Genomic DNA, 16,825 nt, shown 5'->3' on the forward strand with positions numbered 1-16,825 from the left:
AGTTCCATGCAGGGGAATTTGTACACGTCCTTGGTTGTTAACAGTATTTTCTATGCAAACATACAATAAAATATTACCTTTTCTACATCATAAAAGTCTATTGACCAAAATAGCAAAAATATGTATAAACAATATTTTGCTGTTTTTACGAGTTTTAGAAAGTTCCTTGCATCTCAGTAACATGACCCACCTTTTATATTCCATTCGAATAAAACCTGTAAAACCTGTGATTATTGTTTAATACATCTCTTCCATATTCTAGCCATATCACAGCAATAAAATAAACAGGTCAGAATGGGGTAAGGCAAAATTTTGGCAGGATGGTGGTACTGACGTTAATACTCTTACCCTTCAGCACTAAGATGCTCTATTCAAATCCCACTAGGTAAACCACCTGTATGGAACTTGTATGACCTCTCTATGTCTGAGAAGTTTGCTTCAGGTGCAGTCCTACAGTCCAAAAACACATTGGTAGGATAACCAGTAGGGATGCACAGATACCGATACCTTGGCATAGGAGATCCAACCCCACCAGTTGTAACGGGGACTATTTTAATTGGTGTGGCACTTCAAATCCTATATTATCTACTGTGTTTACTGTCAAGCCAAGGATACTGTGGAGATTCTTTGTCTTGTGGAAGCTGCCTATCCGTTGGCCAGATTACTCATATACCAATTACTTTACCACTATTGGATGAGAAAGACCAACAGAATAACCACATGGGTCCAGCACTTTCTTGACACCAGGGGCTCAGGAGACAGGAAGAGTAGGGATCAAGATGACTGCACATTTGGCAAAGGTGTGCTGAAGGTGCACGTTCTAAGAAGTGTAAGGTATTCAACAGAGCTCCCTACAAGGGGAAAGGGGCTTTGCTGCAGGACAGCTCTCAGGTTGCAGCCTTCTAACACATCTGTGCAGGCACAGCTGACTAAATTCTACAGAGGTTACAAGATCACTGGGAAAGGAGAGGTGGCAGTAGTGAAAGTCAGTTGGAACACAGGGGCTTAGGATGTGTTGACTCAGGCAAAGTGCTGTTCATAAAATTCAGCTTGGCTGCACAGGACTCCTCCCTGGATAAGTAGGGTGCTACATCTGACAGCGGGTGTGTTTCTAAACCTTAAACCCTCAGCTTCTTTTTGCATATATCTACTGCTAGCTATATGGTTGCTACACACAGCAATTTTTGGGAGTATCATCTTTTGGCTTTTTAATGGTTATTTCGGACTTTAAATATGATTATAATAACAGATATTTTCCATTTGGTTATTATTTTAGACTCCCAAGGGAGTGTGAAAGTTACTCAATGGAGAGCCATACTTAGCACAAGGCAGGGTGGCATGTTAGACTGCAGTCTAATACTGGATCGTGCAGTTTGGGATGGAGTTGGAGTTGGATTACATTACAAATAAATGTAAGACATTGAAAACCCTGTGCTTTAATACAATCTCCATTGGCCTAGTTTAGTTTCAATTAAAATTGCAATTGGGCTATAAAAAACATAAAGAATAGGGAAGCACCGATATATCGGCCGCCGAAACATATCAGCCGAAAGTGGCACTTTGGGCATAATGCCGAAAGTGCAATTTTCCTGCCGATTCATCGGTGCATCCGTTAATTATTTATTCCCCGCTGGGCGCTGCTCTATGTCCCAGCGGGGAGAAGAGAAAGAGCGCGGTGGAGAGCGCAGTGTGCGGCCGGCGTCTGCTCCCACACCGCTCTGCCACCTATCACAGTCCGGCAGAGCGGTTTGTGGGCGGAGACAGCGCTGTCACAGGAGGCTGAGCTCTCCTCTCTACACCGCTCGATCAGCCTCCTGTGACAGCGTGTCAGAGAGAAGAGCAAGGTACACACACTCAGTGATCAGTGATCGCTGAGTGTTTGTACATAATTGAGGACATGGTGTGTTAACTATATCCTCAATTATAAAGGAATGGGGGTGATCTACATCACCCCCATTCATTCCTAATTGTAGTTATAGTAAACAAACAATGTTCTCATGTTAGCAATGAACAGGAACACTCATAGAGGATTCCTGTTCATTGATAACAGGGGACACAGAAAAAGAGATTGAGGACTTTGTGTTCTCAATCTCTTTTTCTATTTTAAAAGGGAAATATCAGGGGTCTGTTTAGACCCCTAATATTTCCCCAAAGCCCCTTAAAGTAAAAAATAAAAATATGTAATAAAAAATAAATTAATAAATAAAAATAAATAAATATAAAAAATAAAAAGTTTATAAAAAATAAATAAAAATAAAATATTTGAAAAATTTGAAAAAATAAAAAACCTTTTTGGTTTCGGTTTCGGCCTAACATTTTGGTTTTATTTCGGTTTCGTTTTTAAAATTTCCATTTCGGTGCACCTCTAATAAAGAATATTTCACAACTGTGACTCATGAAGGCAGTATATCAATACCTAATGACAAGGTATAGAGGGTATTAGTCAGAAAAGCAGCAACAGGAAGTGTTAATGCGACAGAACTGCAGAAATCCACGATTGAGAATAAAGAAATCATACTTGGCAAAACTAAAACTCAGAATCTTACAAAATAGATTTGATAGAAGTCTGATAAAAGGCCATTTCAGAAAGAAACCTTCTGTAAGACTATACCTGGCTGTGCGGGTGCTTCTGTGCATGAGCGTAGGCCTGTCTTCTGCATTTGCTGGAAACATGCTATTGCGCATGCGCGCGCAACGGAAGGTGCGCGCAAAGACACGCTAACGTGACGCAAGGAAATGACGCAGCTTCCCTGAATAGATGGCCCTATTTTAACCTGCCAGTCCTATGGTTCATTGCTGAATGGTCTTTCAGCTCCTGTGTGTGTTCCTGTGCTTCTGCCTGTTCCAGTATTCTGCTGCCTTGACACAGGATTTCCTTTGACGACGCCTGACTGCTGCCTGCCCCTGACCTCTGCTTGCTCCTAGACTATTCTTTTGCCTGCTGCTTTGTACATCGCTGCCCTGACTTCGTCCTGCTCCTGCAGTGTTCCTTGTTGTCCTTCCAGCTGCATCCAGACCTGCTTCCTGGGAGACCAGCTTCAGGACTTACCCAGGCACAGTGCCCTACACCCTCTGGCACCGGTGCTGCTGTCTGTCCTCTCACTCCCTGTCTCTACTCTCAGGGGTGTGGGCCAAGAGTTGCAAAGGAGGCCTCTTCAACTACTCGGTTCTCTACCAGGTACGTGATACCTTCATTATATTTGCATTTCGGGTGGAGAAGCAAACATGCAGAAAGGTTCTCTGATTTTATGAGCCTTCAACTGAACTTTCTAAACTTAGTGCAAAATGCTATGTGAGGGGGAAAGCCAACACTTCTCAAAACCCTTAAAACACAATCCACACAAGGAAGCATAGATGTGGCAGCTTTTATTTGGCAGCGACTGAGACTGGGGGCAAGAAAGATGGAGCCAAATGCCAGACATTCTTAGAGGTATTAATGTTTAAAAATGCAAGATATGCAAGAATGGGGCCTTTACTGCTGCTTCCAACAGGACAATGAACCTAAATAGAATAAAACTACAAACCCTTTGTGTCTTAGAATGGCCCGGCCTGCACTCATTGCAAAATTTCTGTTCACCAACAGTCTCCATCCATCCTCAAGGAGCTAGGGAAATTTTGCAAAGAAGAATGGGCTTAAATATAGGCTCTAGATGTGCAAAGCTTGCAAAGATTTAACCCAAAATACATGTAATTGCAGTCAAAGGGGTTTTTCCCAGGTATTGACTTGGAGTGTGAATACTAGTACAACCAACAGATATCTGCCTATTTGCTCATTTAATGTCTCACAACTGAAAATATTTCCACCTTCAAAGTGTTAAGGGTTTTTTTTATAAAAAGTCCAAAAGGAGTGAAAACAATTATGCAAACAATAAAAATATATCAATATAGCAATACATAATGCATTATCTATTATTTAAGATCTGATCATACTATAATTGAGAGACTATACAGCAGTTTCTATGGGTCTGCAAAAACTAGGTAAATACTGGAAATAGTCTAAATTAAACAACATGCAGAAATAGTATTAAATAATTACATTTATATAGATGCTTCATTTATGACAACATAAAAATAGTAGCATATATCCTCAGTGTATAGATCTGGGTGTATGTCACACAATTTGTTTTTTTTAAATCAAAGTTTGATTTATTGAAATGCATTTTGCGCAGTACTACCATAAAACACGTTTTACAAAGTACATCCTCCCATCAGTCCCTGCTCACTATCACAATCATATACGGGATGCACATCCATTTTTAGGAACCTGGTATAGTCTTTTTTCAATGTGACTTCACAGGCCTAGCATTATTAGATTAATTTAGAACATATGAGCAGTATTTGCCTCATTGGCATTTTCTGCTACGTGCATAATGTTAGAAAACGACTTGTTTAAAGCGCTAACATTACCATTTTTGGCAAGTGGTTTTATTCTCTAGGGAAGAAGCTGATAAGAATGGTGCCTGGGGATACTAGGTTAGTTCACAGAAATGCCTGCTCATGTGATAATAAAAGGCTCAAACCTGTGAAGGGAAAAAAATGAAATACTCAGATTCCCCCATATACATTGCGTTTACAAAATCACCAAATTGTTTTAATGCATACAGAATAGATAGAAAGTTATTTGGTGCATGCTGACCCTCCAAAGTCCATGACGAGCTTCAACAGGAACACTAAAATATAATTCAGGCATAGTTAAAATAGGTTCTTAAGCATGTATACATACAACTCACCTAGTAGACACCGAATGGCTTTTAAAAGCCTCAGCATTTTGTCTTCTTGAGATGATGTGGGACACATCTGTAAAGACTTTGTTAAGGAGAACAATTTGTGACTTTCTTCGTCTAAGCGCTACCAATTCACTCAGGATTTATAGCTGGCGCCCAGTTGGCCTCCGAATCGAAGGATTATATAATTGCTGCCAACCATTCATTCAACATGAGTAATGTGTGAATAAAAATAGTAGCGAGGTATAAATAGGGAAAGAACTGTTTTTTCATTACCAAATATCATTTTCAAAAATGAAATCAATGTTGCTGCATGGAGTAAGCCTTTTCAGCAAAATGCCACCTGTGAGTTTTAGCTTATACACTGAGACTGATGCAATAGGGGTTTTTATTTGCCGTATTTGGGCCATAAAGTAAAGAACCACTCAGTGATGCTGACAAAATGCTTTCTTTGTAATCAAACAATCTGTAACGGAAAGAGGAATACTGAATGCAGTACAACATGTTCTTTATCAAGAGAAAGGAGAAATAATGTATGTCTTTTTGTTAATGCATCTCTACTCAACTAACTCAGAGATTCCCAACTTAGTGGCTCATAAACCACCTGTCATTTTTAGCTGCCTATAATGTTGCATATGGTTGCCTCTCAGCAGGTGTACAATGCATATTTGTTCCAACGCCATTTACATTACACAGTTCTAATATTCAAGGCTCCAATGGTCATCACAGTAGCTACTCTGTGAGCATTTAGAAGGCTGCATAGCTCCCAAATGTTCCTGATTTGGAGGGACTGTCCAACTTTTGGATGGAAATCCTTTTGTCTCTTTTTCTTCTTCAGTTTTCACTTAACTGAAGTCTTATGAATACCTGCAAATATACCTACCAAAAATATTAAACATTTTATATAACCTCTAAATAGTTGCATTTGACTAACTAAAAAGCCAGTTTTAAGGAAAGTAGTGGTGGGGATAAAAAGGCACTTGGAGGTTTAACCAATCCTTTTTCATATTAAAATAGTTTTAAATAGGGCTGCACCGGTGCCGAGAGTATTTGAGCGAGTACTCCTGATGCCTATGCTGATACAGAAACTTCTGTTATCAGGAAGCTGGGTGGCGAGTCAATACACGCTGCCCAGCTTCCTGATTGGCCGGGAAGCCAACTCCATGCTCTCTCGTCACCAGGGAGCATGGAGCTGGCTTCCCAGCCAATCAGGAAGCCGGAGGGTGGGTAATGACTCACCACATGGCTTCCTGATTGCCTGGGAAGCTGGCTCCATGCTCCCTCATCATTTGGTGACCAGGTAGCATGAATAGCCCAGGGTATGACTCCGTCTCATCTCGCCTCTGAGCCTGGTGAAGATAGTGGAGGGTTGACCAGTATAAGCCAAGCAGATGGGAGAGGGGTTTTTGGAGGCAGCGTGTGGGGAGGGTCGTCTGCATGGTGCAGGCCAAAACCGGGCACAGTTCTGAAAAATCTCTGCAGCTTCGCCTCCGATTGGACATCCACCATCTACCTCCTTCAAGCAGCACTTATAATGATAGGTATTGAAGCCTGTAGATTCTTGGTAAAGAGTGCGGATCCGGGAGCTGAAAAGAAATGCGTCCTTATGCCGCCATACTCTGGCCATGCCCCCACATCTTCCTCTCTTAATCTTCATTAAACGAGAGAAAATAAATACTAGTTTACAGAGAATACTTTGAAAGGAAGATTGTTTTTCTTTTTGGATCAGCTTGGTGGCAAGGACACTGCATTTCTGACAATATCATTTCTGTACTTGCTGTAAATGTACTTAGCATGAAAAAAGATAACTAATACAGCCACCAGTACTGGCCAGTTGCAATATATTCAATATTTGTTTTTAGGTTTTTTTCCAGAAAAAGTAATTCTCATAACGGTACCTTCTTTCTGTCCCTGAAATAGGATGATCTCAGATCCTTATTGTCAGGTACGGTCTTTACCAGGGGTAGCCAAACTCCGGCCCTCCAGCTGTGGTGAAACTACAAATCCCTCATGGGATTTGTAGTTCCACCACAGCTGGAGGGCCAGAGGTTTGAGACCCCTGATCTAGAGCCAAAATGTATTATTTTTTTAGTTTTGTATTTAGTAAGGAAAGGTTAAAACCCTTGTCTTTTTTGTTAACCACTGTATTCCATTAAAGTGATTTCCCTATACTTCCTGTCTTGTAAATGCAGAATAAAATGAGAGGAAATCTCTATAAAGTGAGGGAAACCGTCTCTTAGACTTGTCACCAGATTGTAAAATCTCACCTTTATTCTTGTTTCAGTAACAATTAAGACTTTTGGCTTTTTCCTGACCAATCTGACCTAAGGGATCACAGCCGGCAAAAAATACAACAGGGGGTCTCTAACCCTTCCCCCTCAACAAAGTTTTTATTTACATACACTTTTCCTTTCTTGTGTATACCAGTTGTAGCACCTAATGGATAAAGTGTTGATAGATTTGCTATGTAATATTGATCTTAACCCCTTAAGGACAAATACCTTTTTTTCATTTTTTGTTTACATGTTATAATCCACATTTAGGCCTGAAAATTACTTAAAACCCCCAAACATTATATATTTTCTGAAAGCCAAGACCCTACAGAATAAAATGGGGGTAGTTGCAAATTTTTATGTTGTACGACATTAGCGCAACTTATTATCAAACCCAAACATTTTGTGAAAAATGCACTTCAGTTAAATTTAGTGCCCCAAACACTATATAAAACCTTTTTTTGGTAACATATAAAAGATGAGGTTACAACGAGTAAAGAGATACTCAACATCCCCAGGTTAAAAATTGTGTGCATCAGGGAAACTGCAACAAAATTCAGTACCCCAAAAAGTCCATACACAACGCTTTAAAGGCCCCTACAGGTCACCAGTTTAGAGATGCGCGTAAATCATGGCCCTAGAATTAGTGCTCCTACTCTGGCGTGTGCGGCAATACCCAACATGTGTAGTGCAATCGTCGTTTTCTTACGTAGGCGCAGCCAACGTGTGTTTATGTGACGACGCGCGTGCTCGCGGGCGGGGGACTTTAAAAAAAGGTTTTATTATTTTTACATTTAATTCTATTTTTTAGAACTTTTTTTTTTAACTTTACTCTAACTGCTATCACATGGGGGGCTTACAAGCCCCCCATGTGATAGCATATTGGTCGTGACAAGTACACTTTAAGGTGATGCCGGGGGTCCAAAAGACCCCTAGTATCACTTTTATACTTGAAATAAGTTATTGAAGTGCAGATTGCACTTCAATAGCTTATTGCTGGGCTTCAGGAGCCCAGCAATGACAGCTCAGGAACCGGAAGTGATGCAATACACGTCGCTCCCGGCCCCATAGAAAGGGGAGGAGATCGGTGAACAGACATTCGCTGCTCTCTTCGCCAAATTCCTGCCGACACCCGAGATGCCGATACCGTAGAAGGGGCAGCGGAGCCTGGGAAACACGGCGAGGGTGTCGGGCGGGGCGGCCAATTCACCAGATCACAGAAGCGATTTGGCGACAGCTGAGTTGCCAGAATAGCTTCTACTGTAAAGCCAGCTGCTGGCTCTACAAGTATGAAGAGTCCCGGCGGGAGTCTGTTTAACCCCTTGAGGATCCATGACGGAATTATCCTGTCATGGGTCGTGAAGAGGTTAACTGTTCAGTAAGTGACATGCAAGGATAATGAGATTCCCCTCCATCATGCCTATGGGAATTAAATATAATAAAGCAATGCCACGGCTATTGTGATTTTCTGTCCTAATGGTGACAACAGAAGACCATACTCGTCTCGTGTAACGTGTGCTAAAATAGCCACTTGTAGTCTCCATTGGAAGCCGGTGTGATAGGGTGACCATGCGGGAGCACAATTGGGAGATAGAGAGAGCGTTGTCACCCCGTAACAGGAAGTGTCTGAGCAAAGACTTCCATGGCAAGATCTCCAGGTATTATTTAAATAAATGCAGCAGATTTAAAAATATTGAAAATCACTTTTAAAATGACATTACAATGTTAAAGCTCATACAGTATGAGATTTTAGTGATTGGGTTTACATATACTTGAACTAATGCAAACAGTGCATACTGTATTTCTGATGTAATTGTTTTAACTGTTACTGCCCTTACAGTATATACCAGCTCATCTGTACTTTTAATAAGGATACTTTTAATAGCCTTCTCGTTGCCGTCCGTCAACAGGACCTCTTTGGCTTCTGCAGAGACTGCGACCTGAAAAGGCACGAAGAGAGACAGGGGCAAATGATGGAACGTTAAGCGTCTGCATGGAATAGTGGAGGCAGGTTTGACAAGCTTTCAGTATCATGCTTCTTCACCATCTTCTTTCTCCGTAACAATCTTCAATCTTTTTCATTTTATGTCTGCATTATTTTAATCATTCAATCAAATCAGTCAATACTTTTATCTTTCCATTTGCGGGAGTCTCTATCTTGCTATCATTCTGTTGGGTAATTGCATTGTGACAGCGGATGATGGTATTCCGAGAGGCTTTCATTTGCGGGATCTGTTTATCTAGTGGAACCATCACACAAGGCCTGTCATTCTGCCTTTCAGCCTCTTTCTGTCTGGCTGCCTGGATGCCCTTCATATAACTTTGTATTGCCGGCTGATGGCTTTGTAAGGGTAATTTTTTTTTTTTTTTTGTGAGCTTGACATGCTCACGCATTGGGCTGTAACCTCAACACATTGTATAAATGCGACAGGTTTGTCAAATGCCAATCAGTGTAACAATATGCCTTTATTTGCAGAGACACAGAAACTTGTCGAACGCACTGAGCTGCGACATAATATCTGCTGAATGCACGACTTGCCGGCCGAAGAATGGTCACCGACGCCTCTGAATGGCTATCCCGGCTCAAAAGAATGTAATTACGGAGAGCTCTGGATCATGTTTGTTGGTGTAATAACGCAGGCAAAACATTAGCAGCTATATCATAGTGCTCCAACTGTGATTTGCAAGCTATTCCTGTATTTTAGCAAATGGGACTGTAATCTGGAGGGAGGGGGGAGAAAAAAAAAAGGTTCAGCTGCGGCAAGACGTAGCATATTGTGGATTGGAATGTCACAACAAGAGATATTGACTACACTCAAGGAAAAGCGTTTTTTTTGCTCTCCGAGGCAACCATAAAATCAATACGGAAGGAAATACAGGGCAGCCAGGGAAGTTCTCTCAAGACTGCAGCTTGACCGCAACTGATGCTGTTGACAGTTCCCTGACCCAGCATGTTGGAGGCACTGGAACCGTTCTCGCCTTTTGTTCCAGCCTGTGAATGGAACTGGAATTGAGAAAAGACTTACCATGAGACCAGCCATGCATGTCATACCACCCCCTAGCTCACACACAGCAAGATCCCTGCAAAACAGAAAGGAAGCCTAACAAATGAGAAGAAAATTGGCAGACATACATATACAGTACATTTATATACATACACACATTACAAATTGTCACCTGTAGCAGGCATAACGAAGGGAAAATAAAAATAAAAGTTAACAGGAAGTTGCGGGGACACTACCAGGCGACCTCATGTTGTTTTGCGTTTTAAAAATGATTATGATAAAGAAAAGTCACAAAGCAGGCAAACCAGTAGGGGGTTCCCTCATTAGTGTTTTCTGCAACACTGCCACCGCTGAGCTAAAAAATCTGAGAAGGATCCTTTTTTTTTTTTTCCTCCACTCACTCGTTCTTTTGTCAATAGCACTCTCTATTAAAACTGAAACTTGCTAAAGTAGCGAAATGTCATTGTTAACGGAAGATTGCATTATTAATTCTCTTCTGGCTCCTGCAAACACAGAACGTTTTGCACTTGTACAGAGTTAAATTGCTGTAAACTGATTCAGCAAGGCTGGGTTTATTGGGGTTTTTTTCCCACTAAAGATAACTTTGTGCTGTGAAAGAAGTCACAATTAAAACTATTGGCCATTGTTTGATAATTTAAAACTAAAAGTTCTGACAAAGTGTGTGCCACAAGGTGTCCTCCCTAGCCAGAATATCCTCTTCTGTGCACCTTTCCGATTTGGTTTCACTTTGATACTAGGGATTTGACCTTCCTGACTTCTTTGCCAAAGCCCTGCTCAGCTGCCTGGACCCTGACCATTTATAATGCCCTTTAAAAGTATATGTAAACCCAATCACTAAACTCATATAAGCTTTCAAATGTTAAATAATGCCTGGTGATTTTTGGATTACTTCTAGTCATCAAAGCATGCCTGCACTGTTTTGGATGGTGTTGCCATTTGATTTTTGTATTATATGATCTATTGGAGTCCTACTATCTTCCTCTTTAATAAAGATTTATGATAAAAAAAAGAATGCCTGGTGATCCTGCCATGAGGCATGAAGGTCCTTGTTGAGGCACTTCTTGTTATAGTGTGACAACGCTCTATACCTGTCTCCCCTTCATGTATCTGCATTGTCACCCTGTCACATGGGCTTCCAATGGAGACGAGTGGTCATTTCAGCACACATTACACAAATATGGTCCACTGTTGTTACCATCAGCCATGCAGCCATTGATGGAATGTATTTAGATTTATAAGCAACAAAGGATGGAAAAAAAATGAAAACAAGTATTTTAAAGATGAACTCAAGGAATTTTAAAAACTTCCCTTGTAGCAAGGCTACCCTATGTCCTGCAAAGGTTAAGTGCTTGTTTTGGTCTAGGGGCTAAGATAATAAAGATATACCCACCTGGATCCACGGTCCCGTCGGGCTGCTAGCCCGGTCCCCACAGCCTCTTCTCCCCCGGACTCCAGCAATCTAAGGAGCGCTGACATCATTATGCCTAATGCAGGTACATTGACTTGTATTAGACATGAGGACACCGAGGCACATTTCCCAGGTGGAGTGGAGGGGGATAGAGTTGAGCGCTGACCACTGGGGGACGGAAGATCAGGTGAGGATATCTGCTTTATTTGACTCCCCTAGATAAAACAAGCAATAGCCCCACTACAAGGGTACATTTTTTAAATTCCTGGAGTTCTTCTATACAAAAATTGTTTATTGTTTGATATACAGTGAGTTAGAAAACTAAATGTCATCCAGTTAGGGTTTATAATTGCTTTAACAGCCACTGAAGTGTTCTCTTTTGGCAGGGAAGTAGCAGTTGGCTTAGCTTTGATATCAAGTAAAGAAAGCCCTCTAGTGTAAAAACTAAATCAGAGAGGCACACAGGCAAATATTTTCTGGTTAATACAGGTAATAGCAGAGATGCTGCAGACACAATCAGTCAGGACTTTTAAATGATTGAAGAGGCTGAAAGGTTTGCTTTAATAACTCACTTGGAAACTTTGATGTCCTGAGAAAAAGTGTAAAAATAATCCCTTATGAATGTAAAGAAAAATTCACTAACACTATTCCCATAATTCACTTCTTACATGTTCTAAATTGATTTTATTGTAAGACTCTGGTCCTTTTATAAGCAACAATGTCACTAAATTGAGGAAAAGCACATAAGAATAGTACGGACAGCGCTCTCGGATTGGGCCAGGGGAATGGGATACTATAGCTCTACCTCGCCTGCAGCCCTGGGAGACAGGAGGAGTGCCTGCACTTGTGGAACCAAAAAACAAACGTGAGGGCGCAAGGCTAGAGGGACTATGAAGCTAATTAAAACAAAGTGAGGGAAGCAAGAGGAGATGGAACACTTACTTTTAAGTGGGTCTCGGGACCGGATGGATGTAGAACAGTGGAGGAGATCGTGGAGTCCAACGTGTGCAATCAGTGAAGGCTAGTGTGTTGCCTCGGGTGGCTCATCCCAGGGAAATGAGAAGAGAGGGGTGGACAGGGGTGCAGGTGATGGCACACACAATGTGTACGTGTCCCCGCTGAAGCAATGTAAAGTGCAGGTGATGTGAGGACTGACGTCAGGCTTGGCTGCAGCTGCGGGTGGAGGAACTCGAGCTGTGAGATGGACGTGACTGGGCCAGTGCCCGTGCCGTGGTGATGATATAGGATGGTGAATCGGCCGGGATAGTGGTAAGGTGAGGAGGGATCATTCCTAATGAGCTTGACAAAGAGGTAACATCCTCGAAACGCGTTGCTCCCGAGCATTCACCCACCACCTTACCAACCTGATCCCTCCTCACCTTACCACTATCCCGGCCGATTCACCATCCTATATCATCACCACGGCACGGGCACTGGCCCAGTCACGTCCATCTCACAGCTCGAGTTCCTCCACCCGCAGCTGCAGCCCAGCCTGACGTCAGTCCTCACATCACCGGCACTTTACATTGCTTCAGCGGGGACACGGACACATTGTGTGTGCCATCACCTGCACCCCTGTCCACCCCTGTCCACCCCTCTCTTCTCATTTCCCTGGGATGAGCCACCCGAGGCAACACACTAGCCTTCACTGATTGCACACGTTGGACTCCACGATCTCCTCCACTGTTCTACATTCATCCGGTCCCGAGACCCACTTAAAAGTAAGTGTTCCATCTCCTCTTGCTTCCCTCACTTTGTTTTAATTAGCTTCATAGTCCCTCTAGCCTTGCGCCCTCACGTTTGTTTTTTGGTTCCACTAAATTGAGGAATAAAACTACAATTACCCCTGTAAAGAAAACATAATTGTACATACTGGTCTTGGTGTCTGTGCGGCTGAACTTCGATCCCTTCAGGAACGATGGCTGTAGAAGGATTGACTTCAAACAGCACACTTTCTGGAGTGTTGTGGTTCCATCTTGTGGCCCCTGGGTCGCTGTAGACTACAGTAGTGACATAGGGGCCAGCAGAAAGATTCTCCATCTTCAGTGGGGATTGGGAGCCAGCAGCCGTGCGAAGTGTCAGCTGCTGGCTCTTATAAAGGAGAAAGTTTATTAAGGTGTCCTCGGCACAGGGCATTGCGCCAGGAAACCTTAATACATAGAATGCAGGCAAGAAAAGGTTAGTTAAGCTTTATGTGCTGCTTAGCTGGTGATTACGCTGTGAAATGTTTGTACCATTCTGTAAATTGCCCTGCCCCTATACACCTTTCCTTTTGCTAGTTATATATTGATCCGAGTGGTGGTGCTGTTGTTGGTTTGTTCATGTTTAAGGACCTGGTGGCAGATGTGTCGATGGTCAAGTTTAGACACAATGAAATAGTTATGCCCCATTCACTACAGATCTGCTGCGATCCTTTTTTTAATGGATGTCAACGTTTGCAAATGGAAGGTAGCCCAAAAAATGAATGGGTGTGCATGGGACCAGTTCACACAACGCAATGTAATGAAACGTGTCAAAAACGAAAGGGAATGCAACGGAACGGAAGTGAGAAAAAAAAATACGCATTCGTTTGTCTATTCAGAACATGTTAATTAAAATAAAGGTTGGCAAAACAGAAAAAATATATTTTAAAAGAATGTAACGCAGCGGACAGGAACAGAAGTCAATGGAGGATGAAATTGCAAGGAAACGGACCACTGCTGACTTATGTTTTAGGTCTGATTTTGGTGTGAATCAATTAATTTATTTCAGTTGTTGACTAGGGATGTTGACTGCAACCACTAGAAGGAAAAATCTGTATATGAACTACCAATTTCATAGAATTGCACAGCAAGTAAATAAAAATGTTAAAAAAGTCACCGAACCATCAAACAGAATTTACATAGGTGACTCAAGATAGGTACTTGCTGCATATATCAGGTCTGTTATCTTTATGTCCTGTGTGACTGTTGAGTATTTCCAGTGGGTTTACTGTTTGCTTCTCACCAGTAGTTGGTAGTACACCTGGCCTTTTACATTTAAATTTGCTTCAGCAATGACACAGCACCGGGTATTAAAAGTAAAAAAAATACATAGTCTGCTGATATTGGCACTGCCTGGCACCCCAGCTAAATGACATGGTATTTTTGTATTGCATAATGCTCAATAATTCTAATGGCATAAGAGAGTTTACAAAATGCCTGTTATTCTATCTGACCTTCACAATACACATTGATTGACTGAAGACTCACTTTTGTTTCCCAAAAAATCAAAGTGAAATAAAAGGCCTGAAGTGGAAATCAGAAGGCTTTGACAGATGGCAAAGCTTGCTGTGCAATATTAGTACCTACAGGCCATTCGGCAATCTTCGTCAAGAGCAACATGTTGTCGCCTTGCACTCTATTTCCATGCATGGATATTATGGTGATTTCAATCATAGCCAACCTACATGTATTTTTATTTCCTTACCAGAACATGTCTTTGTGTTTGAGACAGTAGTAAGCCAGTACTTCTTCCGAGGGCCAGATGCCTACAATAAAAACACATGTACATTTCATTAGCAGCAGGCAATGAAAACATGTTCATCAACAATACCATTAAAGCCATGTAAATAAAATTTACTACGTGGTTTAAAAATATTTTCCTAAGTAGATTGTTAAAGTTTTATTCCATTTTTATCAAAATAGCTTACAAACTTTTTTTTCCGCATAGAGTGAGAAAGGGTTAGAATCCCTGCAAGGTTTTATTGCTGTGTCCTTGGGAAATGTATCCTCTCTATTAGGGATCCAGCGATACTGTTTTTTCTGTATCCAGTACAAGTAATGATATTTTGCTTTCGGTACTCGCCAATTCCCAAGTACCGGTATCAGTGCCTCCGCTGGCATGGAGCCGGCTTCCCAGGCAATCAGAAAGCCGGACAGCGGGTAATGACATACCGCCTGCTTCCTGATTGGCTGGGAAGCCGGCTCCATGTTGTTTGGCCGGCTCAATTGTGATTGGCTGGGAAACTGGCTTCAAAGCCAATCAGCATTGAGATGGCTTCACAGCCAATCAGCAAGCAGTCGGCTGTTCAGTCGGTTCGATACTGATTGGCCGGGAAGCCGGCTTTCCAGCCAATCAGCATGGTGGCAGCTCCCCGGCCAATCAGGAACTGGGAGGCAGGTCATTATTCGCAGCCCGCCTTTCTGATTGCCTGGGAGACCAGCTCTATGTTTCCCTTCCTCTGACCGGAAGTTCAGGTATCGGGGAAGATATCGGAGCATTTGGGCAAGTACGAGTACTCACCCAAATACTCAGTATCAGCACCGATACTAGTATCGTTACCGGTGCATCCCTACTCTCTATGTGTCCTGGTGACCACTGTCACCAAGACAGAAAACCATGGAGATCTAAAATTTCACAGCTGACACTTGTTCCGGTAACAACTCCTATTTCCTATCGCCAAATTCCTATCACTCTGTGGCAATTTCCTCTTTCTCTCTGTTGTGTCTCCAAGACAGGAAAGGAAAATCTCCCCAACTGGACATAGACATCAAAAAAATAAACCTGACAAGGGTCAGCTTCCCTGTTCTATCCAAAGCTGAAAAGATATTTTTTTGTAAAACTTACAATCAATTAGAAGCTACAGGGATATATTAGAGGTTGCAATACCCTCCAGTTTTCAGGTCGACCTCAGCAGCCTAAAACCCAAATGAGTTACAACAAAGTTCCTTAATGGTGGAAGAAGCCACAGTATTTACCAGCTACCTAGTTCTATAATGCCTATACAGGCTTTTGCAGTACACATTTCACAGAATAAGTAATCAGGTGAAAGATCAGACAGGAAGTGACTGTAACTTGAAGTTTACTAAACAGGTGCAAAGTTAGAAGCAATCATACCAAACGGGTTCAAGATGGTAAAGAACATGCATACACTAGAGTCTTATTATGAAAGCTGCACAAATATGGAATATTCACATCAAAGTCTCTGTGATTCCATAAGGGTAACATATGGCTGAATAGCATAGGGGTCTATTCACTAAGCTGCTGTAGGCAGCCGTGTGAATGACCGACCTGAAGTGAAGTGAGCCGAAGTGAAGTGAGCTGTTCGGCTATTCACTTCAGGCTGGTACGGCTGATTTCAGCCGCATATCAGCTGAAATCAGCCGTACATTGGCTTGCTTCACATGGCTTCGGGTGTGCAGAAGGAGTTCGACTCAGCCGATCCAACATCTGGATCGGCTGAGCCGAACCTCCGGCAGGCTACTCACTGCTGTTCGGCCTATTCTTATAGATGCCAAACAGCAGAGGGACCGAGCGGAACAGAAAAATAGTTTAAAAAAAAGTAAATAGAAAACGATTGTGCGGAGCTAGCAGTGACAGCTAGCTCCGCCCAATAGGTTTCTATTGTCCGGCGACTCTGCTGCCGTCAAAAAA

The 16,825-nt window shown here is 42.1% G+C and overlaps 1 protein-coding gene across 1 annotated transcript in view; it reads right to left on the minus strand.

Annotated features, from left to right (window-relative positions):
- CAMKMT (calmodulin-lysine N-methyltransferase) overlaps positions 1 to 16,825 on the minus strand; it is a 334,629-nt gene that overhangs the window by 81,047 nt on the left and 236,757 nt on the right. Inside the window, exons 4-7 of the mRNA XM_018576285.1 lie at positions 14,879 to 14,939; positions 10,024 to 10,078; positions 8,874 to 8,937; positions 4,731 to 4,797 (exon numbers count right to left, since the gene is read on the minus strand). Coding sequence (XP_018431787.1) covers positions 4,731 to 4,797; positions 8,874 to 8,937; positions 10,024 to 10,078; positions 14,879 to 14,939 — 247 coding nt within the window. The remainder of the gene's footprint in view (positions 1 to 4,730; positions 4,798 to 8,873; positions 8,938 to 10,023; positions 10,079 to 14,878; positions 14,940 to 16,825) is intronic.

The sequence above is a fragment of the Nanorana parkeri genome, unplaced genomic scaffold (genome assembly GCF_000935625.1).
Source record: "Nanorana parkeri isolate BGI_ZX_2015 unplaced genomic scaffold, ASM93562v1 scaffold63, whole genome shotgun sequence".
NCBI classification, from domain to species: Eukaryota; Metazoa; Chordata; class Amphibia; order Anura; family Dicroglossidae; genus Nanorana; species Nanorana parkeri.